The sequence below is a fragment of the Anguilla rostrata genome, chromosome 2 (genome assembly GCF_018555375.3).
Source record: "Anguilla rostrata isolate EN2019 chromosome 2, ASM1855537v3, whole genome shotgun sequence".
In the NCBI taxonomy this organism is placed as follows: Eukaryota; Metazoa; Chordata; class Actinopteri; order Anguilliformes; family Anguillidae; genus Anguilla; species Anguilla rostrata.
This window is the reverse complement of record NC_057934.1, coordinates 19,731,109-19,758,249: the sequence shown is the minus strand read 5'-3', so window position 1 is coordinate 19,758,249 and position 27,141 is coordinate 19,731,109. Positions and strand designations below refer to the sequence as shown.

Genomic DNA, 27,141 nt, shown 5'->3' with positions numbered 1-27,141 from the left:
AACCCTCCCCTTAAGTAGGACATTGAGCTGAGGAAGAGCCGTGGTCCTGCAATGGAGGCTAGAGCGTCATTAGCTAGCTACTAACATTTAATTTAACTTCATTTCAGTGTCTCGTTTTGTTTCGCGCCCCAACCTGTTGAACATCTTTATTGCTTTTCTGTAGTGGACTGATTGATAGGTGTCAAACATGTGTTCGATTGCACATAAGCAGTGCAGAGAACCGTTGGATAACAAATTGGGTGCTTATGTGAATTAAATCTTGATTTAGTTTGCTAGCTAGGTTGGAAAAATTGAAATACGGTTGCAATAAAATTAGGCGGCTAGCTACAGGTACACTCGCCAAAAAATAATTCGGAGGCCCGGAGCTGCATTAATTCATTTTTGACAACGTAAGTACAATATTTTGGAAGGTAACGTCAACAGCTAGCTAGTAGCTTGGTGGACAGTGTACTGTGTTTATGGTGATCAGTGACCGTTTTGGTTCCATTAACGGGTGAACTTGTTAGCTAGTTGGTTTGCCATGTTGTTTGCTAATAGTATGAAGCTAACGTTAGCTCTGTCAACAGCTGTGACGGAATCCAGCTACTTTAGCTCGCTAACGACCTAGCTAATTAAACGGCAGTTGTCGGGAGGTAACTAAGCGAACCTGGTTACCATAGCTAACGTTGGCCCATGTTAAGTTAACTAGCTAACGTTAGCTTTGCTATTGTTAGCCAGTTGGCAAGCTTGCCAACGTTACGGTGTTCGCTTTGGATGTAAATAATTTGGATAACACTTATCTAAATTGTTAGCTAACTTGCCAATGAGATATCAGTTAGGTAATGCTAACTGGCTAAAGTACATTATTTACTGATACAGTCTAGTCTGTATGTTTAGCTATCGCTTTCAATGCGATCAACAAACGCTGGCGCGCGTCAGAAATAATCCAATCGGATCAGGCGTAATATTAGCCAGCTAGCAAGGTTTGTTATGTAATTCAGTAGGTAGCTGGCAAGCTATCTTGCTGTCCAGATGATGTTACTGTTTTGTGTGACTAGCCAGCTAGCTAGCTATTGACAGTGAATGTATATATCACCATTCAAAAGCATGCATTTTTTCCGCAATTTGTCCCTAAGAGTTATGTAGCCTAGTTAACGCAGCTAGCGAAATACTGTTTCACTTGAAATTAGTAATATTGACAATATGGCCTTCTAATCAAACAATAATGTTCTTGAATTTGCCCCTTGTCGATGTTGGAGCAAGCTATTTGTTCACAGTGTGCTATATTTGGGTCCCGATTTAAGAGATGGTGTGAGTTAGGGGTCGGCTTGTTGGAAACGTCATCCACAGTAATAATAGGACGCATTGGCCGAGTCCAAGCCTGTCTCTCCCTAGCCCTGATCGCTATATTTAAACACCTATGGTTTAAGCTTGTTCGGTGAGCAGGGTAGAATGCCATAGCTTATTTTTTGCTTGTTTGTATTCTAGAACAGCATGCAATTGGGCACTGGAGGTAAAAATCACTTCTCTTATAGAATGAGATCTACACAAAATAGCTAGTTAGATGTGTTTCCACAGCACAGAGAATATAAAGCAAGCTTTCTGTCTGAAACTACCTGTATGGTTTAATTAATGTAGTAACAATGCATTGGGGGTATTTTCCCAATTGCGTTGTTAACTTTACCTCTACAGAAAAATAAAAATAAAATGGTGGACTGATTTGTTAGCCACATGTGCCAGAGCGTTTCTTGGTGATACCGGCTTCTTCAGAAGATCTGCATGTAGTTCTGAGCTCTGTCAAACTACAGCTGCCTTTTGTGATTCTAGTTTATCTACCATCCAGGACCTGCACTCTGTATCACTTGAGTTAATGAGGGTCATGGCTCTTACTGTATGCGTTTTAATGGTTTGGAGAGGAGACGCTTACCCCCTTGCTTTCATTTCCTCCAGGCTGAAATTTGGGGTCTTGGGGCTATTTTCCCTATCCATCTGTAAAAGAGGTACTATTATTGGGCAATTATTCCATCATTGGAATCAAGAAAAGAAACCACAGGGCTCTAGTTTTAGGTTTTTGTTTTGCTCCAGGTGGTTTGTGAGCCCACGGTCTTCCTGTTCGGGGGTGGGGTGTCCTATCACATGGCTGCCTGGCCGTGCTCACAAACCAAAATGCCGTGGTTCTTCAGATTGGATCCGCAAAGCATTTTTTCAGGATTTATTGCTAAGCTGCAGTGTTTCATAAATGCTGTCTGCAAACCTTGTCCATGTATTGTTTTGTTGTGTATTGTCATTCATGCCCGCCCATTTACTGATTGGCTTATATTCTGGCCAGGCAGGCCTGTGCACTTAGGAATGTGATTTTTTATTTTTGAGAAGTTACTCATAAAAGTGTACTGTGTCTTTAAGAATGCCGTGTGATTAAAAAAAAAAAGAAAGTATGTGATGATGCAATGTTTTTAGAAATAGGTTATGTCTGACCTAGAGAGAAAGAAAAGAGCTCCCATCTGGCCTTTTTAGGAAAAAATAGGGGACATACAAGTTCAGTACAAACTTTAATATACAGAACTACTACTACTGTTATCATTTGACTGCACTGGAGTTATGTTCAGTCACGTCAAAAATAAACGGCCAGATGAAGTGGCAAATCAACACATTTTCTGGAGCCCCAGGAAAAATGTGCAGATCTCTTTGAAATCCAAAATTGTCACCACAAGAACGGATAAATTGTTATCATGTTTTCGTGTTTAAGAATTTTTGTTTTAACATTTTGAGTGGTTATTTTTATATGTACTGTATTTCTTGTAGCAAGGCCTAGCTGTCCGTTAACGTACTTAAAAATGGATCGTATGTCCTCTGTGACGTGCTGTTAGGTTGCATTAAGGGGCACTTCGCCCAAAAATGAAATTGATATCCTGAAAACTCATCACATTTCAGTGAAACTGTCCGGATGTACAGATTATATTCCAGGTAAGAGGAAACATACCTTAATTTCATTTAGGGTGAACTGCCCCTTTAAAGTGCTATTAATTGACATTGAATGTGGATGCAATTTGTGCATAACAATTACATGGTACAACTGTAATGGTAAAGCAGTAAGGTAAGAATTTGCTCTACTAACTGATAATCAAATTGCATATTTATAAATACACATTTTCTTTCTATGCACTGATATGGGTATATCCAGGTATACACAACCTATTATGTACTGGTTTTATTGGCCTTGGTTTAACCGTATGTATCAGCAGTCTGTTCTATCAGTGATTTGGCATGGAAAATGGGAAAACATGAAATGTCCATAGTCTCAGACAGGTACTGCGCAGTGTAGTAGACTGAATAAGGATGAGTTCTCATAGATCTGCAAGCCTATTCGTCAAAACATATGGCATTATAATAACTGATGTAGGCCTGGTTGTAGTCTTTGATAATTTTATGTGTATATATTGGCATGGTAGTACAGCATGAATGATTTTCTTCTATTTGCGACTATAATATTCTGTGCAAGCGTACATGTGATTTTGCTTACACTCGTGCAATAGTGATGAAATTACTGCTGCTATCCTGGAAAATTTGCCCTGAAAGTTGCTTACTGTTCATATTTTGCTATTAAGATGTACATTAATTGGACTCTTATCAGAGCAATTCATCAAGGGAGTTCCATTTCCATTCAGAGTTCCATGTGCCTGCATAAAAAACCTGCGCAATGAAGGTACCGATGTTGCCATGATCGCGGGAGACAAATGGCTCACGTCGAAAGGGTTATTTTCTTTCACACCACTCTTTAGCCACAGCAACAATGAAGACAGGGCCCACTACTGTTGAGCATTATTTGTCATTTCGAAACTGGAAAAAAAAGGCAGGACCAACATAGTTTAATTGGAACAAAAAGAAACTTAAGAGTCCTGTCCCCAATAAAAGTATATAGCTAGTTATTCTTGTAATTTTTAATAATCTTTAAGCCGACAACTTTCAATAACCTTGAAACAAAGCGAATGTGAGCTAGCTAATGCTAATGCTCATTTACTGTATTGGGAGGACCAGAGGGCTACTCCCCTCTGGACACGTTTGCTGATTTACTGTTGAAGTGAGAACGGATCATGCGAGGGCTGGCCCAAATACCGTATTTCACACTTCAAAGCTTCGGTGGCGATTTTCCATGAAGCTCCGAAGCTTTGTTTTCATCATAATCCATAAAAAACTTTTTCAAGGTCTGTTAAAACATAGATACATCCAGTAGAGGGCACGCCCACATCTATTTAGCAATGTGCCCATGAAGCATGAAATGATGTGGTTAGGCTTTTAAAAATTTTTTTATTGAAATAACAAAAAAGTATTGGAATAGAATGGAAGTGCAGTTGTATAAACTCAGAGCATGAAACATACGCCTAGATAAAATAAAAAGATGACTAAATGTAGCCGTGTCAGTTCTGGTCAGGCAAACAAATTTGACTTCATGTAATACTTTCACAGCGTATTGTATGAATTAAAAATGGCAACAACAAAAAATGTAGGTTTAAAACTGAGTGTAGACTGTTCACATAAAAGTGAGTAATATCTTTGCGCAACAGGTGAGTAAATAAACACGAGCTAGACTAGAGAGTAAAGACGGAAAAGAAAACAAAGCAATAAAATGAGCAATTTGTTTGTGAATGCATGTGCTTGTGTTACAGAATTACTCTGTGCTTCTAACAAAGCAGACTCAATAGCAGACCGAAAGTTACAGCCTGATAATATATATATATATATAAGAAAGCTGCAGTGGCTAGCAGAGGTTCCACACCAATTCAGTGAAAGCTACTCCATCATCCCTATGCTTAACTTTGCTGCAATAGAGGCGAGTAAGAAATTGCCCAGGCTAGGCAACGTGAAGATGCAAAAGAGAAGAAAGCAGTAAAATCCACACTATTTTTGTGAATGTGCATACTTGCGTTACAGATTTTTGCCGTGCTTCGAACAATGCAGACTCAATAGTAGACTGAAAGTTACGGCCTGATGTAGCCTATATATTAAGAAGGCTGCAGCCTGCTAGCAGAGGCTAGCAAAGGTTAGCACATCACCAATTAAGCGAACGCTATCCCTGCACCTAATTGCCTAACTTTGCTGTAATGACTACTGATTAGCTGCTCAGCAAGATCTCTAGCTGTTGAGTGAGATGTGTTTTGTTAGGGTTGGAATGAAAACCTGCAGGATGGTAGATCTTCAGGGACAGGGTTGGTTACCCCTGCTTTAAGTTGTGAAGCAGCAGGTGTTGGCTGTGCAGCATGCTGGTTGGCAGGTTGGCTTCAGAGCCAGGGGGTTGCCTGTTGTTGGCATTGGGAGTGTTGGTATTAGCAATTGTTGGTTCTGGAGCAATGGGATTGGCTGATGTTGATATTAGAGCATATGGTTTGGCTGGTGTTGGCTCTGGGGCATATAGATACAATGGGGTTTAAAAATTTGGGCACCCCTGGTCAAAATGCCATTTAAAATTAATATTTAAATGAAGAGAAGCTAGCCTGATCTCTAAATGGTACAAAGTTAAACATGGACACATTTCTTATTTCTTTTAAAGCAAGATTACTTTTTATTAAAAAAATTTTACAGTTTCAAAATAATAAAAAAAGGATAAGGCCCTGTGCAAAAGCTTGGGAACCCTGTTAGTTAGTACTTTGAAAATCCTCTTCGGGCAGCTATAACAAGTTGCGAACGCTTCCTGTAGCCAGCTAAGAGTCCTTCAATTCTTGCTTTTAGAATATTTATCCATTCCTCCTAGCAGAACACTTCTAGCTCAGAATTATTCTTCGGCCTCCTTGCATGCACAGCATGTTTTAGATCTCTCCACAGATTTTCAATATATTTAAGTCTGGGGACTGGGGTGGCCATTCCAGAACCTTCATCCGTCTTTCCTGGAGGTACTTCATTATTGATTTTGAGGTATGCTTTGGATCATTGTCTTGCTTGAATACCCAACCTCTCTTCAACTTTAATGTCTGGACTGACTTTTGAACATTAGAATTTCTTGATCTTTGGTGGAATCCATTCTTCCTTCCACCCACACAATATTTCCTGTGCTCCCAGCTGCCACACAACCCCAATGCATAATGGATCCACCTCCATGCTTAACAGTTGGCAAAGTGTTCTTCTCTACAAATGCTTCACCTTTTTTTCTCCAAACTTACCTTCTTTGGTTGTGGCCAAAAAGATCCATTTTAGTTTTGACAGTCCAAACCACATTTTTCCAAAAGGCTTTAGGCTTCTCAAGGTTTTCTTTTGCATACTTCAGACGCTTAATTTTGTGTTGAGGTCATAGGAAAGGCTTCTTTCTGGCAACTCTGCCATGTAGGTCTTTGTTGTTTAAAGTACGTTGTATTGTTGTCCTGTGAACAACTAGACCTGTGTGTGCTACTTTTTTTGCAACTCTTTTGCAGTGATGTGTGGGTTGCGCTGAGCATTTCTCACCAGGTTTCAGGCCATTCTATCTGAAATTTTTCTTGGTCTTCCAGACTTTGCCTTGACTTTAACTGTTCCATTTATCTTACATTTTCTGATAATGTTTCAGGAGAAATAGGTGGTTTGAAACGTTGTGAGTTTTTTTATAGCCTTCTCCTTGTTGGTGGAAATGAACTATCTTGATTCTGACATCCTTGGACAACTGTTTAGAGGAACCCATGGTTGTTAACATCAGACAGAACAGCCATCGCAGTCGGATACTATAGAAGGCATGGAGTTACTTCAGAATAAATAGTTCAGCCCTGGAATTATATTCACCTGACTCATTGAAGCCCTTACAAGTAGCCTAAATCACCTAGGTCTGGGCCTTTGTAATAGGCTATATATATTTTTTTAAGTAACAAAAAATAAAGGGTTTCCAAACTTTTGCACAAGGTCCTTTACCTTTTTTTAATAATTTAAAAACAGTAAAAAATGAAAATAAAAATCTATTTTGCTTTAAAATTTGCATAAAGGTCTCATGTTTAATGTTGTATAGAGTTCAGGTTTGCTTTCGATTACTTAGAGATTAATTGTAGCAGACCTTTAAACCACGGGTGCCCAAAGTTTTGCACCCCACTGTAAGTGTTGGCTGTTAAGTGTGTGGATTGGCTCGTATTGGGTGTGATGCGATGGGAATTGGCTGATGTTGGCTTTGGAGCACATGGATTGGCTGGTGTTGGCTTTTGAGCATATGTATTAGCTTGTCTAAGTTCAGGAGCATGTGGTTTGGCAAGCTTTGGTTCTGGAGCCACATGGTGTGGTTCATTAAGAACAGTGTTGTCAGGCAGAAGTGAGCAAGTGAATCAGTATAAATGTTTCCACTTCTGCTCGGGTGTATAACAGAATTGTATTGAACTGAACTATGTATGGTAATGGACAGGCTAATTTCTCTACGTCCATTGGAAAGAAACAGCAAAGCACCGGTAAATCGATTTTAGAGGGGTTGTAACAGGAGTGTTCTGAGAAACACATTTTGAGGTATCTCTTTTGCTTTATTTCTTCCTTACCCCCTTATGCAATTACCGTTGCAATCGGAAAGAGAAAGTTAATCGAGCCCCATTGCTACTGGGTAGGCTATTCCTTCTTCACTCACTGTAGCTGGAACAACCAAAAGGGTAGAGTTAGGCAATGGAAGGATGTATTGTTAAAGGAGGTCTACTTCGGCTCTTCGAGACTTAGACTCTCATTGCAGTGCTGGCTTTATTAAAGGGAGCACGAGCTAGGATTTGGAAAGAGTGTTTTTTAAACACTTTGCCACTTCTTATACGTTTTAACCATATTTAGAATTTCTAGCAACGGTGACAATTTTGTGATAATGAGATAACTATAATGATTACGTAGCAAAATGCATAACTAATTATGAAAAAGTTAATGATAACAATTCCTGCCAGCATTTCGAAGATGCATTTAGGTTATATTTAGCTTGTTGAATTGTTACGAAGTAAAGCATCTGTGTCTTCCATGTATACCCTCTCCAAATATGAGACCTCATGGTTTTTGTACTCTACACTCATTCCTTCCCAGTCCACATCTCACCCTCTTTATCTTAGCTCTTACCTGCTCTTGTTCGCAACTATTTTCTAAAAAATTATACAGTGTAGCAATTTGATTTTTCACATGTACACAATCATAATTTCTCAACAGGAATTTTACAAGAGGGTGAAGATTTTTTTGTTGTTTTTATTTGTATATCCCTGTTATAAATAGAACTTCTGATTATAGAAATGATGTAATACCTCATTAGTGAAGTTTACCAACTGTGTTCAACCCTTTCTCAGCCCACAGGTATCATTCTTGTTTGGCGTAAAATCAGAGTTACCATTTATTTCTCTTAATATCACTAACTCTTTTTTTCGTTTTAGGGTATGCCTGATTTTATCCCAGGCTTTCCTTGTATTTTAACCCAGTTATCTAATCTTTTTACCTACAAATAAGACTTTGAACAAACAGGAAGTGTTTTTGAAGCCTTTGTCTGCCCATGCCTCAGCTGAGCTCCACTTAGCTTGAGAGCCTTCACTCAACCAGGTTCTTATGCTTTGCATTTTGGCTGCAAAATAATAATTCTGAAGATTAGGGAGAGCAAGCCCCCCCCCCCCCCCCACTTCTTTTTACTCAACTCAATTTAAGCACCTTCATTTTCACCCTTGGCTTTTATCATCCCATATTAATTGACTTAACATTCTCTCCCATTTTTTAAACTCAGTAATACCAATATATAAAGGTAATGTTTGAAACAAAAATGATAAGTGAGGTAATACATGCATGCAAATAGTATTTATATGTTAAAATAATTACATAGCAACGATTATCCATCTATTTATGTCCTGCTATAGCTGAGCGTCCAAGCACTCATGATTCTCGATATACATTAGGTCCAACTCTTTGGGGATCATACTCCCTGGGTACCTAATTCTGTCATGATCCCATTTCCATTCATATTTGTCCCATTTGTCCCATATTTGGAATATACTGCACCACATAATCCGCAGAGAGAGCTAATTTGTGGCATTCTGCCTCTATGTCCACCCCATCAGTCTGTTGTTGCTTCGTAGTAGGCTACTTACTGCTGATGGTTCAATGCAGAGTGCAAATATAAGAGAAGATAGGGGATCCCCTTGTCTAGTTCCCCTTTGCACCTCAAAACGGTCTGATATGGTTCCATTCTCTCTTACCTGTGCTTTTGAGATCCTGTGCATTGCTCAAATCCATTTAATGAATGCGGTGTGGAAGCCGAAGCTTTATTTTTCAGAAATACACGACCCAGACACCCTATCAAATGCTTTCTCAGTGTCTAAAGTGAGAATCAGTGTGTGAATATTAGCTTTATGCCAGTAGGCAGTTATATATAGGCTAATATATGTCTGACTTTGTCCGCCAGCTGTCTTTCCATTATAAAACCTGTCTGTTCTGGGTCTATGATATCAGGAATAATCTTTTTTTTTAGTCAATCAGTGGGGATTCCGCTAAATAGCCTAGTCGTTGGTCAACATGTAATAATGCTATAGGCCTATATCAGCTGCAGTCTGATGAGTCCTTACCCTCTTTATAAATTACAGCAATAATTGAAATGCTACATCTGCCCACAATCCAAAGCCCTGTTAAAAGCTCTTGCCCATTTGGTAATAATTCCTCCTGGAATTGCTTGTAAAATTCCCCTGTAAAATAATAAATTCCAGGTCATTCGCCAGTTTTTAACCTTTGTATTGGTAACCTTACCTCATTTATGATGACAGGGGCAATAAAATCATTATTTCGCTTATCTGTCGCTGAGGGCAGATTCCGTTTTTTCACATATCCTTTGATTTTGTCCTCGGGCCAGGTCATCATCCTCATTGTATAACTGTCTATAATATTCTGCAAATTCCTCTTCAATTTTTTGTTTACCACTAACAGCTTTATTCTTGATGGTACACCTGATAGTGGTAATATAGGTTGGTAGCTTCTTCAACTTAGGCCTATATGGTAATATTTTTAAAGCTTTTGCCCTGCTACTGTATCATAGTATTTCTGTCTAGTAAACAGCAATGCTTTCTCCACTCTTTTGGTTAATAAAATGTCGAATTTTTTCTTTGCCTCAGACAGCAGAGTCAGACTTAAGTCCTCACCTTTGGCTTTCTGGAGTATTTCCAAAGTCTTAACTTTGTGCTGTAGGTCTTTCACTTGGAAGGAGTGTTGTATGTCACATACTGCCAGTGTGGCAGAACAGACTGTTTAATACATTTTGGCCGGGTGGCAATCCTCTGTGCTCTCTGCTTGATGGGTCTGTGGGAGGTACTGACTGCATGTAGGATCAAAGTTTGCTTCGTACCTCTGTGATCAGTGAAATGGAAGAAGTCGGAAAGGCACCCTGCTATATGTGTGAGTGTTTGTGTGTCTGTGTGTGTGTACGTGCACATGTGTGCGTGCGAGTGTGAGTGTTTGTCTGTGTACAGCTGGCCTACGCCCCCCCCCCACCTCACCCAAAAAAAAGGGAAAGTTTCTTTTGTGGCCTTGTGTGGCTCGATGAATGCCTAACAAAAATGTGTTTTTGATTCAGAAGATTTTGCTGTATGGTCTAATGTAGATTTCTAATGTACAGTCCTAAACAGAAGACTACTGCATGTTCCCATCTTAAAAGTGCTAAATCGGTTAAAATAGAATATGCTGGTTTGTTCACCAGTTATGTTCATTTTGTTGAGATTTATGTGACAATGATGAGTGGCTATTTTTACCCCTGGAAATCTGCGGAGTGTGTTAAAAAATTAGGCATTAATATATTACATTTCATTAGATGACGTATAACAGCAAAACGTTTGTCGACTTTTTCACCTGTTGTCTTTTTTCGCTGCACACTACCTTGTCAGATGGTTGGCTAAAACTAAGGAACTCTTACGGCCAATAGAAAATCTGAATATGTTGGCGAACATTAGCTGAAGTTCACCTTGTACGAATGTCCGTTTCGCTTGCTCGGCACTGGGAACTCATGGCCCCGGGACACGTCTCCTTGACAGCGATCGCGCCGTCGCCGTCCGTGCGTGGCACCCGTGGTGATGAGGTCGGAAACGGCGTCAGACTGCCAGCGGCCTCCGTGGTGGGCCCCGGCCCCACCGTGTTCCTGCTTCGCTGCATCTGGTGTGCACGAGCGTGTTGCCAGTGCACGGTTGTGCTGCCCTTCCTGTGGGCAGGCAACCTTTGAACCGTTCAGTTCAACTGCCCTCAGGACACATGGGTGCTGTCGTAATCCGTGTCGTTCAGGAATTGTGAATTACAATTTTTTAAATCGAGAGGCAGCAATTAGGCTAGTCCTCAAAGGCTAATACATTTCCTTTGCTATAAATACAATATGAGGAGTTTTTTATACTTCATATTTTTGAATTATTGTTTGCATTATAATTAAGTAATTAGTAGTCTGTGTGTTTGTGAGAAAGAGAGAGAGGATTCATGTTTGCTTGTGTGATCTCTGCCAGAAGCATGTCTTTGGCATGGCAGGTTTACTCTCAAAGCTTTTTCTGTCGGGTCATTAACCCTTTTCTGTTTGCCTCTGTCTTCAATGTTATTGTGATTGTGTTTTATAGTGTTTGGATCAAACAGACAGAAAGTTCTTAAAATAGCCTACCTGAACATGAAGCCTGCACCATAATCTTATACCCTTCTTCAGTGTGGTGACAAAGCTAAAGATCACCCCTCTGCAGAGCACTGCTTCTAAAAGTGTCTGAGCGATAATGAAAGTGAGCAGTAATCTACAGGCATAATGAAAGAGGTAGATGAGCAGTGTACAGTGAAATAGTGGTGGGGTTATGGCTAGAGATATGGCATAAAATCGTTAACATTGAAAGTAAATTAACAATTAATTAACCCAAAATTTGTTAGCCCATGTCTCCCTTAATAAAAGGATAAATGTAATTTCCGTTCCTGGGGTTTCTTATAAGACCAAAAAAGCGTGCCAAATCTCATTCGAATCTGTGACGATGCGGTCCGAAAGTGTTCTATTGACCTGGACTTACCCTGTCCATGGACGCCCAGGCAGCCCCCGACTGCTTCTAACTGCTTCTAGCTATGTTGATATGCATCTCTCATTGTGTTGAGAAATGCATTGAAACCTATTTTATTGTACTCAATGTGGTACTGTTATCTTCATTAATTGTGCCCCTCCCTCAGAAACTTGTTCCAGCTACTTTACGTTACTTCAGCTACTTTATATCCATGTTTTAATTTGGTCCTGATACCTTTCTGGGCAAAAATGTACATGTCCCTCTAGGCTACACCCCTCACAGTCACTGCTGCTCTCAGACAGCCCTTCTTGGGGTCATTCTGGCTCAGCAGATGTGGTCAGGTACAAGTAAAACTAAATAAATCTCAGTAGGTAATTGTTATGGAAAATATGATCTAGATAGCTGAGCAATAAGTTATAGTCAAAGACAGATGGGCTGTAAGCTATAGTGAAATGGGGAGCTGTTGGTGAGCAGTCAGGAAAATAGAATGAAGAGGTAGAGGTGAGCAGCCAGCTACAGTGCAGTGAAGGAGGGGAGCAGTAGGCAACAGAGCTCTATTCTCTGATTAGTTCAAAGTGCTTTGTTGGTTAACTGCTGATGAAAGCCACAGTTTTTACAGGAAGAGAGAACTTGCAGGCTAACAGCAGCTGTCTTGCCCAACGAACACGCAGGTTTGGCTTGTACTCAAAACGCAAGTGCAGCTTGAGTTCTTCCCATCTGTACATCACTGCAGATTTTTCTTCACATGGTAGCGTTTTCTGTCAGGTGTATCCTGTCTTTTCCAAGTCTTCTGTTGCACAAAAGGATTGTTAGAGCCCAGAGCACTACTTATTGTTCGAAGGGATACACCAATAGAAAAGTTCACTGTTGATTTGAAAGGACAGCATCTTTATCCAACATCATTTTGGTGTCAGTGTGTTCTCTGTACTGTGTATTGGGTAGTAGGCTAATTGTATAGGTATATCTTCATTAATACCTCATACATTATGGTTGGTACTCAACAGCGACCTCACAATATGAATTTTTCCCGATGCGGGTTACAATGCAGTATTTTTTTGTACGTGTCTTTTTGTGATACATTTTTGTGATCACGTATTTTGATTTGATCCTGCAATATATTGCTATTTTACACCCCATAATAAAAAGCCTTGCATCAATGAATTAATTTCTCTTAAAACTTCTACTCGTGCAAATGAGCACAATGAGCATCCAGGAGGAAAGTAAAACATTAAAGAACATACCGCCCCTTCGGCTGCTTTAATTAATTTCAATAAATAAATCAATGCAATTAAATTTATGGAAAAAATAAACATGAACAGTGAGAATCATTTGCAGCACTGCAATGTCAGAAGTTTTAGTTGTCGAACATGCAGTTTCAGACGGTGCATTCTTAACGTAACAGGACTTGTTTTACATTGAATATCTTTCATCAACTCTGAGCTGGCTAAGCAGTTTGGTGTAAATATCTGTTGTATTTATTCAATTTAGCAAGTATCCACAAACTATGTCATACTGTGTTGGGCTATGAGTGCTCCCATCTCATCGCATAGCTGCTCAGTTTCATTTTGCTACGCTTTTGCTACAACAGTAGCTACAGTTTTGAAGCAAATGGAGTACATGGCTAGTTAGCTATCCATGATAGAAAACCTTCTGTGAGGCCATTTTAATCAAAGATCTATTTCTATCTTAATACAAAGTTAAACAAGTGACAGCAAACCTAGCACAACATTGGCTTGCTAATTGACAAGAGTGGGTGGGACTAGAATGAATGTTTGGTTGCTAGGTAGTATCTATAGTTAAACTAATCTTTATTATGTGATGACAGTGGTTGTTTTCAAGATATTAGTCTGTCCGTCATGTATTGCCAAGGAAACGGCGCCTCTCTTCCTAATAACCTTTAATTTTTTAAATGTGAAATGTGTGCCGAAAATGAGTGAGTGTTCTTTTAAAAAAAGTGGCCATGGTATTAATTGGGTAATACGTATATGTTGTCTTTCTTCCCCTCTGTGTCATGCATTAAAATCATAACACGAAAACTAACATGTATTATTAAATACGTATATACTATCTTCAGATAAAAATATTGATACTTGGTACCACTGTATCACGGAAGAGGGCGTCGCTATATTATGCTGTATAGATTTCTTTCATATCATATATATGTTAGAAGTAAGAACACAACGACACTTCTGATGAATGCAAATACTTCATTTAATGATTTACCGAAAAGAAACATTTAAGATGGGGAAACAATGAAATACTCATCGGTATTCTCTGAAACGAATGGCCCCATGCCCTTCGTTGTGGGTTCTTCGCCAGTGTCTTGTTGAAACGTGGGAAACCAAGAATCAAGAAGAAAAACCTAGAACCAGAACCAAACACTCGGAGGAACTTGAACCAAGTGCTGGAGAAACCTGGAACCAGAACTAAACATTCTGTCCGGTTTTGATACGTTTCAGAACTCAAGCATGCAATAAAAGCATGTGACCTCCTCACACTGATGCGTTTTACTTCCTCCATTCTTTAATATCATGGTTCTGGGTGATGTCAGCTTACCGCTGCATATTAACTGTTATAGTTGAATAATGATTGGCTACTTTTTGTGGCTTTGACCCCATCCTTACAGAATAGCTGCGAGACACGAGCCGAGCCTGTGGCTCTCATTGGTCTGCTGCCAGCTCAGTCGCTACGACAACAAACGCGAAGGCGTGCGCCGGGCCGTGTCGCCCAGGTGCAGCGGAGTGGCGTTGGGCCCGTGCGGGATCGAGCCTCAGCCCGTCGTACTGATTTGCCGCTTCGTCCGAGCGTTCGAGTTTCGGGTTTCCATCGGCGCTTTTGGAGCGATAGCTTTCTGGCTGCAGCAGTTTCGGGTGAGAAAGGTCGAGAGTGTGTGGTTTCGAGACCGAGGGGATGTGGTGTGTGGGCGTCTGCTGAGTTTCTGTGAAAGTGCGCATGCCCGTCTGTTCAAGTGCGTCTGATATTCCTTGTGTCTACTCAGCAAAAGTGCTGTGTACTGTAGAGGTGTAGAAGAGATGGGCATCTGTTAGAATTCAGTCCTGGTCTTCAGCACTTACCAAGTGTCTTCCTCTTGATTTTTCAGGCAAATGGAAGAACATGCCTGTGATTTTGGGGGCGCACTCCACCAATGGAGTCTTGGATTGCTGATATGGAGTAATACTTATTGGAAGGGGGTAGGGGCTAAGAAGGGTGGTTTGCAGGTTCGGGGTTATTAATTGTGAGACTACATGATTGAGTTTGGCAGGGTTTATAAGTAGTGTGACTTGTTCGAGCTGCAGGCATGTTGGCGGACAGTGTCGTGACTCTTCACAACGCCGAGGGCTGTGGTCTGGGTCAGAGTTCCTTTTTTGGGAACGTGCCCAGTGTGCCTCCCACGCGCCCAGGGCCACGAGGTGCTTAATTATAGCCCCAGACCGTCCCTCTGCCGGTTCTGACCCAAGGCCCGGGACAGCCTGTGATGACGTCACAGAGCCGAGGGTTCAAGCCGTCATCCTGAATTCAGCTCCATCAAGCTCTGGCTTTGGATTTCAAGCGGTGAACAGGACCATGACCTGGATTTCAGTCTTTTTAAATAAAAATAGTGGGAATAACTTTGGACATTCACAGTTCGCAAAGCAAGTCACTGGCTAGAAGAGCTGACGTTGCTGATGTCCTGCAGGTGGGGTGTGGTTCACGGTTCACTGAGGCCCGGTACAGAGTTCAGCCCAGCCCACTCCACGGTCCTCGGTTCATTTCTGAATGTAAGAAAGCCTCCGCGCTGATGTGGGTCACCATCAGCCTGCGGTTCCGTCTGATTTAGCCGACGCCTGATTTGAGCCAGTAACGCATGGTGCGATGCTATCTTTGGAGGTGCGTAATGTTCTTACCGGTGAGGTTTGTTTTAAGAGGCTTAAGAGCCGCACCGCTCTGTAATCCTGGCAGCAGGTTGTGGGGTGAAAGGCCATTGGATGTGTGCATTGAGGACATTTCCCTTGACGTAGCGGGAAACCATCACCGCAGTATTTCTGTGTTGTGGAAACCAGTCATTACATTACATTACAGGCATTTAGTGGATGCTCTTATCCAGAGTACACAACCTTTTACATAGCATTTTTACATTGTATCCAGTTATACAGCTGGGTATATACTGATGCAATGCAGATTGAGTACCTTGCTCAAGGGTACAACTGCAGTGTCCTACCAGGGAATCGAACCTGTGGCCTTTAGGTTACAAGACCAACTCCTTACCCATTGTTTATGCTCCTTACCCTAAAAAGAGACATGCATGTTGACATTAAGTGGCATGTTATGGGGCAGCATGGGAGCTTGTCAGCGTACAGTTTGGCCCACAGTTGGTGGGGTCTGTGGGCATTCCTCTTGTGTGTTTGTCTGTGTGCGTGCTCAGCGCGGAGTTTCGAAACTGCTTCGTTCTCAAACTGTTAGCGATCCCTTCCTCTCTCTCTCTTTCTGTTCCCACTGCTATTAGCCTGACTATCACAGAGTTACCTCTGTTTTCTCTCTCATCCCTCTTTCCCTCTCCTCCTCACTCTCTTTATCTCTTGAGTTGGCTCACGCATTTTTCCTTCTCTTTTTCTCTTCTTATCTCATCATCTGTCACACAGCTCCCCCCCCCCCCCCCCTCCCCAGCCAGGCCGCTGTGCAGACGCTCCTCTGTATGTCCCCGGTGTTGAGAGAGAAATGGCGTCTTCGTGCTTTCGCAGTTTACTCCCACACCTGCAGTGATTCACTGCCGAGCCGTGCGCGTTTCACAGTCGCTCTCGTATCCGCACGTACCTACGCGAACGTCACTTGCTGCCGCCTTTTCAGCCGCGGTGCAACTTCGCCCGTCGGAAGTTGCTCTGAAAGTGATTCGACGTTAACCACCGACAGTCAGTTCCCACTTGCGCATGCTTCATTTGGATTGGTACATTTGCAATCAAACCTGTATTTGCGTTCATACAGCACAGGTATTGGGCTGACCAAATCTCTAAATCACCGGTTCACTTCTCAACCAGATCACAACATCACCTCTCTGAGGTCTCTGCTTCGCCAAGTCGCCGTCATCATTCGTGTTTCTCTTGGAGCTCCAAATCAGCCAAATCACATTTGTATGTAAATCGAAGCATAGCTCAGAAAAACCCCTTGTATCTGTGACAAGAAGAACTTTTGTTGCCTGCACAGTACACGGGTGATGTGCAATGACAGGGCAGCCTTTTCCGTCCCTCTCTCCTTACCCCCTCCCCCTCCCCCTCCCCCTCCGCAGGCGGTGCCCTGAGCGATGGGGGCCTTCCTGGACAAGCCCAAGACGGAGAAGCACACGGCCCACGGCGGGGGCAACGGCCTGCGCTTCGGGCTGAGCAGCATGCAGGGCTGGCGGGTGGAGATGGAGGACGCGCACACGGCGGCGGTGGGCCTGCCCGGCGGCCTGGACGACTGGTCCTTCTTCGCCGTGTACGACGGGCACGCCGGCTCCCGCGTGGCCAACTACTGCTCGCAGCACCTGCTGGAGCACATCACGGGCAGCGAGGGCTTCCGCGGCGACGACGGCGAGCCGGCGGTGGAGGCGGTGAAGAGCGGGATCCGGGCGGGCTTCCTGAAGATCGACGACCACATGCGCGGCTTCTCGGACCTGCGCAACGGGCTGGACCGCAGCGGCTCCACGGCGGTGGCGGCGCTGCTGTCGCCGGGCCACCTGTACTTCATCAACTGCGGCGACTCGCGCGCCGTGCTCAGCCGCCACGGCCAGGTGCGCCTGTGCACGCAGGACCACAAGCCCTGCGACCCGCGTGAGAAGGAGCGCATCCAGAACGCCGGCGGCAGCGTCATGATCCAGCGCGTCAACGGCTCGCTGGCCGTCTCCCGCGCCCTCGGCGACTACGACTACAAGTGCGTGGACGGCAAGGGCCCCACGGAGCAGCTGGTGTCCCCCGAGCCCGAGGTGTTCGAGATCGCCCGCGCCCCGGAGGACGAGTTCCTGGTGCTGGCCTGCGACGGCATCTGGGACGTCATGAGCAACGAGGAGCTCTGCGACTTCGTCCGCTCCCGCCTGGAGGTGTGCGACGACCTGGAGAGGGTCTGCAACTCTGTGGTGGACACGTGCCTGCACAAGGTGAGGCCCGCCCAGCCCCGCCCCCTGTCCCTGCTCGGCCCCGCCCAGCCCCGACCCCTGTCCCTGCTCGGCCCCGCCCAGCCCCGCCCCCTGTCCCTGCTCGGCCCTGCCCCCTGTCCCTGCTCGGTCCCGCCCCGCCCCCTGTCCCTGCTCGGCCCAGTCCCGCCCCGCCCCCTGTCCCTGCTCGGCCGTGCCCCGCCCCCGGTCTCTGCTCCGCCCCCTATCCCTGCCCCTCCCAGCTCCGCCCCCTATCTCTTCCCCAAACTGTTGAGGAAGCACAGAATTTTTTAGAATGTGATTGTATGCTGTAGCGATAAGATTTTCTGTCACTGGAAGTAAGGGGCCTAGCCCAAACTGAAAAACAGCCCCAGACCAAGGGGTGTCCAGATACCTTTGGTCATATAGTGTATGGCCCAGCCCAGCAAACTGTGGAGTGAATACAGTTGTTGGCTAGCAAAAAATGCTTCAGAGGACATGTATCCTAGTCTTCACTCACTCTCACTGAAAGATGGGCCTGCTCATATGATTGGTCTTCCAAATCTTTGTTTCCTAAAAGCCTTTCCGGGCTTAACAGCATGTACAGCCAATTTTAGGTCACATGGCTAACATTTGCATACTGTGTGTAGACTGTAGACAGGGGGGTTGTCGGGCTTCTCCACTGATATGTCCTCTGTCGCTTCTAGCGCGTTTGGGAGTGGACGTTTGTAGTCAGGCTCTGTGTTGAGTTTTCACTGGTAGGACATGATTTGGGATGAGTCATTTCCTCCCCACCACCCTCCCAAATACCACTTTCATCTGTGTGTGTGTGCGTGTGCGTGTGCGCATGTGTGTGATGGTGTGGGAGTGAGGGAATGAGTCAGTTGCCATTTAAAAACCACAGCAAAACTCTGTGTGTGTGTGTGTGTGTGTGTGTGTGTGTTTTACAGGGGAGCCGTGACAACATGAGTGTGGTGCTAGTGTGTTTACCCAACGCCCCCAAGGTGTCTGAGGAGGCGAAGAAGAAGGAAGCTGAGCTAGACAAGTACCTGGAGTCTCGCGTGGAAGGTAAGCACGCTCACCCACTCACGTGTGTGTGTTCACATCCATGCGTGTGTACGTGCCTGCGCGCGCGCGTGTGTGTGTGTGTGGGGGTGGGCGTGTGTGTACGTGCCTGTGTGTGTGTGTGTGTGTGTGTGTGTGTGTGTGTGTGTGTGTGCCTGTGTGTGTGCCTGCGTGCGCGTGCGTGTGTGCGTGTGTGCGTGCGTGCGTGTGTGTGTGTGTGTGTGTGTGTGTGCGTGTGTGTGTGTGTGTGTGTGCGTGCGTGCATGCCTGCGTGCGTGCGTGGGGGGGTGGGCGGGCGGGCGGGCGGGCGGGGTTTGTTGTGTTCTCCCTTCTCTCCTTTGGCTGTGTGGGTTGAATTCTTCCCCCTGACCTTTCTGAAACGTTCTGGCTGTGTGAGCTCCTCGCTCTCCCGCGAAGGGAATTGTTTCGGCGGCGTTGGAAAGCCACTGGAATGCAGCCTTGGCTGGATTCTGGGAGTCACGGGCGCTGAAAGATGGTGATGACTGGCTTGGCACCCAAATTATTCACGTGCCTGATCCCCCAAGGAACCTCCTCTCCCCTCCTCATTGCCTGTCTGGTTCCGGCTCTGTAATGGCCAGAATGGTTCTAGCTCTGCAGTGGGAAAATGAGCCAAAATAGTTCTAGCTCTGCAGTGGGAAAATGAGCCAAAATGGTTCTAGCTCTGCAATGGCAAAGGGGTATAATGAGCCAAAATGGTTCTAGCTCTGCAGTGGGAAAGGGGTATAATGAGCCAAAATGGTTCTAGCTCTGCAGTTTGAAATGAGCCAAAATGGTTCTAGCTCTGCAATGGGAAAGGGGTATAATGAGCCAAAATGGTTCTAGCTCTGCAGTGGGAAAATGAGCCAAAATGGTTCTAGCTCTGCAATGGGAAAGGGGTATCATGAGCCAAAATGGTTCTAGCTCTATGCTCAACTTTACCTCAGTTACCCTATAAACGGCCAGCTGTGCGTCCATTACCTCAAATAACCCAACCGTGTGCAACTTTTGTTCAGTTCTTCCCCAAACGCTCAGCTTGTGGAAATTACTTCAGCTCAGTTACTCCATGAGCACCAAGCTGTGTGAAGGGAGCTTCTGCATGAATCTTGCTTGCGTGAAATGGTGATTCATCCTGAGCAGCGGGTTGTGATGCAGGTACCGCGTTACCCTAATAATCACTTCCTTTCTGCACCGCAGTCACTTCTCTCACCACGGACCGAAGCCATTAATTTGATGGTCTCGTGTTGAGGTCTTAATGTGCGATAATAACCGCTTTCATCTGTGGAACTACGCCCTGTGTGCTAGTGTAGAAACGTTTCTTGTGAAAGAATGCAGCCAGCAGGATTGTTGCCATGTAGACGTGTCATGGTGATGTGCTGCACCATGTGACGTGGGTGTTTCGCGAGAGTCATGGCCTCGCCCATACCGGCACAAAAAATGCTCCGCGTTTAAATTCTGTGCATGTGTCTGCCTCCGGTGTGGTTTTGTTTGAGGGTGTTCCCCTCCCCTCCTCTCCCCCTGCCGTGTCTTGCAGAAATCATGGAGACGTCTGGCGAGGACGGTCTTCCTGACCTTGGACACGTCATGCGCACCCTAGCCTCAGAGACTATCCCCAACCTACCACCAGGGGGCGGCCTTGCCAGCAAGTAAGGAAACTCCTTTACTTCGCCGAACACACACACACACACACACACAAAACAAACATGCGTGCACATGTGCATGCACAGATTGCACACACAATCAAATGTATAACCAAGCGCTCATTCTAGCATGGAAGTGCAATGCCATGCTCAGCTCCTTTCACTGTTGTGCGTGTGTGTTCACGTGTGTGCGTAGGTTCCCATTCACGTGTATTTACACAGATTCCTGTGCATTCTGTTCTCTGTAACACCAATTCATTTTCATTTTCATTTTCATTTCTCATTTGTGTTCTTTCTTATTGTGAATGCCTGAGATCTCAGGCTTGCACCTCCTGTGCGGTACACACTTTCATAATACATAACATGCTGTAATATAATATAGCTAATATAACAACGATTTATAATGAAGACCTATGAAGTAATGTGACTTCAGAGACTGCGTGCATTGGGATCTCAGCCTCTCGTTGTGTGTGTGTGTGTGCCTGTGTTCCGTCCCCAGGCGCAGTGTGGTCGAGGCGGCGTACAGCAGAATCAACCCTCACAGAGAGGAGGACGGGGTGAGCCTTTCCTGATTACTCTAATCTGCCCGCATGCACACCTCGCCGCCAGGCGCGCCCCTCGGGCGAACCCGTGCCCGAAACCCACGGGCCGAGGGTGGGGGTCACGCGGGCGCTCCTCCTCCTCCGTGGCGGCCTGTGCGGCGAGAGCTGTCCGTTTCCTCTCCTATTGGTCAGAATTAATGCGCTGGCAAACCTGTCAGTCGGGGTAGCAGGGTCGACCAATGAGCTCGGGTCAGCTTCAGCTGAAATTTGAATGGGGTTCACGCTCGCCTCGTTGTAGCTCTCTAATGGCGTGTAATGGGAAAGCCTTGTTCCAGCTCTACGGTGGGAAAAGCTACAATAAAGCTAGCTGTTATGATGGCTGTTCTACATTGGAGAACTGGTGTGATGAGCTAGGCTAAGGGGTTTAGTGAGTGGGCCTGGTTCCTGCTCTACAGTACAGAACTGGTGTGATGAGCTAGGCTAAGGGGTTTAATGAGTGGGCCTGGTTCCTGCTCTACAGTACAGAACTGGTGTGATGAGCTAGGCTAAGGGGTTTAATGAGTGGGCCTGGTTCCTGCTCTACAGTCTAAGGGGTTTAATGAGTGGGCCTGGTTCCTGCTCTACAGTCTAAGGGGTTTAATGAGTGGGCCTGGTTCCTGCTCTACAGTACAGAACTGGTGTGATGAGCTAGGCTAAGGGGTTTAAGTGAGTGGGCCTGGTTCCTGCTCTACAGTACAGAACTGGTGTGATGAGCTAGGCTAAGGGGTTTAAGTGGGCCTGGTTCCTGCTCTACAGTCACAGGTTAATGAGGGCTGGTCCTGCTTAAGTGCTAAGGGGTTTAATGAGTGGGCCTGGTTCCTGCTCTACAGTACGACTGGTGTGATGAGCTAGGCTAAGGGTTTAAGAGTGGGCCTGGTTCCTGCTCTACAGTACAGAACTGGGGTGTAGCTAGCTAAGGGTTTAAGATGGGCCTGGTTCCTGCTCTACAGTACAGAACTGGTGGTAGCTAGGCAGGGTTTAATGAGTGGGCCTGGTTCCTGCTCTACAGTGGAAAGGGGGGAGATGTGTGAGCAGCACTTTCCCATGGTGCTGTAGCTGTGTGCGCAGTGTGTGTGTCGGCTGCTCTCTCTGACTCTGGGGTCTCGCGCCAGGAGTCGGAGGAAGCGGAGGAGGGCAGCAACAGCACACACCTGCGGGAGGCGCTGCGGCAGTTCCGCATTAGTCACAGGGGCCAGTACCGCCAGGTCCTGGAGGAGGCGCTGTCCACCATCTGCCTGCTCGGCGAGGCGGGGGAAGAGGGCCCCGGACCCGCCCCCGGCGACGAAGCCCCGCCCTCGGAGTCGGCCACCCCGGGACCCCAGGACGAGGAGGGACGACTGGGGAGCTCGTCCCCTCCGCCTCCCGAAAACCCTGACCCGCCCATCGTGTGACCTCTGACCTCGCGACCCCGCGTTCCCCGGCGACACCGAGCGCAAGCCCTTCCGCTGCCCTTCCCTTTGCCCCGCCCCGACCACAGCGCACAGTTCGGGTTTGACCCTCTGGCCAATCAGAATGGCGGGGCAGAGGAGAGAGGGGCGGGACAGTTCGTCACAGATAATCCACAGGGAACAAATTGCCAAGGAAACATACTTGTGACACGCCTCCCCAGGACAGAGACTCGCATCGTTAGGGTGAGGCAAAGGGGGCGGTGCTCTCCAGGCAGCAAGTGTTCTAACGTTCTGCAACGGTTAATGAGGATCAGCCAGGCCTAGTCTCCCAGCCAGCTCCCTTCCTTGTATTTGTCCTCCTGTAGACAGCTTTAGCCACGCACCTCATTGAGCTTTTATGAGGAGACCATATGAATTAACTATAACTTGTACTTGACTGAGATATTGTAGAGTGTGCATGCATTTTTGGTGAGCAGCTGTCATACTTTTCCCCTTTTTCCTGCTTGCTTATTCCTGTGTGAAAGAGCGAGAGGATATGCACTGCTTTTGTTGACTGTGTGTTGGGTCCAGAGACCCTGTCACTCTGCAGCACGGAGCCCATGATTCCCACAATACATTGCCCACATGCAATGCATTCTGTGTTCTGTAGTCTAGTCACTGGCTGGAACAATTAGGCCTGTCTCATATTATTAGCATGCGCTATTTTTGGCCGTGCTAAGTTTATGCTGTTGTGTTTAAACAGCGTGCTTATGTGTTTTTGTTATGCCTGCGCGTCTGTGCGTATATGCTAGCATGTGTGCACGAGCGTGTATAAGTGTCTATGCGGCTGCATGTTAGAGAGGCAGTCTGGGTGTTGCGTGTTGTGTTGAAAGTGTAACAGGTGAGAGGTTTTGGAGTGTGTTGTAAGTGTCCAGTAGAGGAGCGGTGGTGATGTTGAATGTAAGGTGCAAGTGTGTGTCGGAGGATAGGTGTACTGCAGTAGATGCGTTTTAGAAAAAGAATGCGATTGTGTGCATGAGACTGTATGTGCAAAACATGCGGTGGGTGCTGCAGATGTCTTTTAAGGAGTATTCTTTCACTCTTTTCTTCCCTCTCTCCCTACACTTCTCACCTATCCCTTCTTTCTGCTCACTGCTTAGGTAACCTAACAAGCTGTCCTTGGCATGCTATATTTAGCTGAATGGAAGGCTGTTAACTGCACACATTTTAGCTGTGTGAATATTTTTATTCAACAAAATAACCAAAAGGAAAGTTCACAGAATGTCTTGGCATTCTGAACCTTATGTCATGTTTTCTGCACTTGCATTTCCTAATGCCATTTTTACTTTAGGCGTGAGGTAACCCTGATAGGTCAAGGCTTTTTTTGTGACATCATAATGGCAGCACCACAGAAATAACAACAGTGACATCACAGGCAACAGGATGAGACTCCACACCAACATGGATGGTCTCTGTTGGTCTCTGACATCCTCCTGGCACAGGGAGTTAACATTGCCCCTGACGGAGTCAGTGATTGGCTGGTGGGGAATCGAACCCCACTGTCATTCACAGAATGTTATTAGTTATATGTGGGTGAGGCCGGGATACCACAGTCCGGAAAGTTTTTGATGAGCTAGGGAGCAAACAAAGATTTTCCATATTAATCTCTTCAAATTATCAATCTTTGTTGTTTGTGTGTTTTAAAAGCATGTTTGTTTCTTATGTGTGTATACCCTAAGCACCCAAAACCTGTGGAGAAAATGAAATTACACAGCAGAGGTAAAGCAGGTAGAATTCACCTGCCACAGGACAACTTTTCGAAATGAAAGAGTGGGTGTGTGATGAGAAGTTTAAATGCATTCCAGTTAATTTTCCTCCGACGCTGTTATTTTTGAGCTGAAGCGAATCAGTTTCGTTTTTTATAGGTGTTTCGTGCTGCTGTTTTTTCCTGAGCAAATAAAATTTCATTTAACAGAAAATGTCTTCTTGTCTTCCTCTCTGTGATGTGATGTTTATTACTGGGGATCTTTTAGAGAGCATGTCAGCATGTAAGAGGTAATCACAGCTGCTTCTAAATGAGCCAGAGTGAAAAGGGCTTTCTCTTCACAGGGGTTTTGGACTACAATTATGGAGCCGTGGACTTCAAATTCCTTCAGCCCCATTGTCTGATTTTTTCTTAGTCAGCTAGGTCCCTATTTTCTTTTTTAAGGGTTGGGGAGAAGTTCAAAGACCGTTTGGACCTCACGTCCACTACTCGTGATTGCAAGGTTTTCCTCACTCAATCAAGTTTGAAATTGGCATATTCTCCTCATGCTTAATTCCCCGAGTTCAGGAGTTAAGCCTGTTTAAACCGGTTTGTAAATTTGTTCAGTCCAAGCACCTTCAATAGTCTCTCAGGGTTCAGTCAGCTTTCCTCCAGTCTTTCTGCCTGTGGAGACCTCAGTGTGCTTCACATGGTCTGTTTACCTTCTGTCATCTTTTTTCAGTTTCACTCACTTCCCTCTTTCTCTCTGTCTCTTTTTCTCCTGTCTGTCTCCCTCAGAATGGTGGTGACCTGGATGACACCTGGTAGAGAGACTGGGCCCCCCCCACCCCAAACACAAGAATGTTCCCAAAATTCATACAGAAGCCAATGGCTATTCACCTCAGTGTTTGTGTTTTCCTCAGCACCAAGAGATCATCTGGAAACTCAAAAAGGTTTTTAAAAATAAATATAGGAGAAAAATACCACTCAAAAAGGATGGTAGACTTTTTTTTAAGTCAGAAGAGGACCCTAAATTTAATATTTTGTTATTTTTAATCGAATCAACCGGAATAATCAAGAGAATTAATGCTTTTCTGGATTGTTTTTGTCATTTTTTTTCTTAAAATATTTAATACGTAGAAATGAACAGATGGCCTGATTGCAGGCAGACACCTTTTTCAGGGCTCGCTTTTCGCCGGATTCGCTGCAAATTCGGGAGATGGAGGGTCGCCTCGTTCTGGGTGGAAAGGCCGACGCGGGACGCCCGTCGCCGTGGACACCGAGAGCACGCCGTTCCCAGACCTGTGCTCGTATCTCTTCAGGAACCGCGAGTGCAGACGAGTTTTTAACGGAAACGGACGACTTGACTCGTCGCGAGCTCTCTGCCGTAGCCAGAATTGGCATCCACACACCTGCTTCCAGCTCATTTTATCGCCCCTCTATCCTTGGCCCGATGTTCTTTCGTCCCGGTGTTGAAGAGGATATAAAAAAAAGATTTATGTACTTCTCCTGGAATGGGATGAAATGCATATACAGTAGGAAGTGTGACAAAGGGGGAGGAGTGATGCTTGATACTTTCAGGCACGCACTCTGGACCTGTAAAAGGCACCTCTCTTTTACAACTCCTTACCTCCTCCTCCCTCCCCTCCCCCCCCTTGCTCTTTCCTAGCCTTTTGTTATCTCTTCTCCTTACCTTTTTTAACTTTGTTCTGTCTGTGGGATCCTTGCGTCGTTTTGCCTTTTTCTCCCGCAATAATCTTTAATAATGGGTTTGTTCAGAACAAATTTAGACTTTTTTTTCCCCCCTTCAGAGAGTGTTGTGTATAGTTGGTATTGTTTAATTGCTTTTTAATTTACATTCAGCAACAAGGAATAGGTGCTGAAAATCAAATGTTAGCTGAGATTTTAACTAAGATGACTAGTGTTTAAAAATCTGTTTTTCTGTGGCTTCAATAAATGGGAGGGGGGGGGTGGAGGTGGGTGCTCAGCATTTGATTAGTCGCCTCTGGCATCATGGTACGAGATGATTGGTTCCTGAAAATGCTTTGTGTGTGAGACGATGTTGCAGGTTTGGGTTTCAGGAACTGAGCCTTGGCAGGTCCTGTCGTTTGCTGGGTTGTGGAGAAAGGGAAGGCTTCACACTGCAGAACAGCAGGCTCTCGGGGTTGCATTGAATGTACTTTCACACGACTACATATACATTAGTAATGGAGGCCTTCTTAAGACTCCACTGATGCCCCCCCCCCCGTTCTGTTTTTTTTTTGCCCTTTCCGGTGCAGCTTTTTTTTTTTTTTTTTAAGACTGTCCCACACTTCCTTTCCTGCTAGTTCACTGCAACTCTACGCTGGCCATTGGAAGGCTTCCCATTATGGTGAATAAAGCTATGATTACCAATGCAGATGATTTGATTGCATAATCACGTTGTGTGCTTCTGGTATTCAAGGACCGCGTGTCCTTTGGTATAATGCAGTTATTGAGATTTAGAATGACTTCTTGCGATGGTTTAATTTATTTATTCCTAGATTTTAGCTTTGTAGATGAAGTGTGGTAAATGAGAATGTGCTGAGGTGATGTTTGCGGGTGTGTTTGGAGGGGGTGCGGATCCCCCTTCCTTCCCAGTGCTCCGGGTTTCTCTTCACTGTCCACCTGAACACCTCCTTGTACCAATTCCCAATATGATATTATGCTGTTTCGTAACATGCAATGATCACGCTCACCCTGCTGTCTTCAATAAAGAATCGCTAAACACA

The 27,141-nt window shown here is 45.0% G+C and overlaps 1 protein-coding gene and 1 long non-coding RNA gene across 4 annotated transcripts; both read left to right on the top strand.

Annotated features, from left to right (window-relative positions):
* Positions 1 to 27,141, top strand: LOC135247525 (protein phosphatase 1B-like). 2 transcript variants are annotated; one of them, XM_064321065.1, is made up of 6 exons: positions 1 to 389; positions 17,176 to 18,021; positions 18,948 to 19,065; positions 20,594 to 20,705; positions 21,199 to 21,256; positions 25,190 to 27,141. In XM_064321065.1, the coding sequence occupies exons 2-6, from the start codon at positions 17,191 to 17,193 to the stop codon at positions 25,217 to 25,219; spliced, it is 1,149 nt and encodes a 382-aa protein (XP_064177135.1). In that variant the 5' UTR covers positions 1 to 389; positions 17,176 to 17,190; the 3' UTR covers positions 25,220 to 27,141. The 2 variants fall into 2 exon arrangements, with proteins under 2 accessions (XP_064177135.1, XP_064177134.1); XM_064321064.1 differs by lacking the exon at positions 25,190 to 27,141 and adding an exon at positions 22,393 to 24,626.
* LOC135247526 (uncharacterized) lies at positions 21,263 to 22,386 on the top strand. 2 transcript variants are annotated; one of them, XR_010328228.1, is made up of 3 exons: positions 21,263 to 21,907; positions 22,069 to 22,109; positions 22,248 to 22,386. It is a non-coding gene; the product is annotated as an uncharacterized LOC135247526 (long non-coding RNA). The 2 variants fall into 2 exon arrangements; XR_010328229.1 differs by having other exon boundaries at positions 22,069 to 22,118; positions 22,297 to 22,359.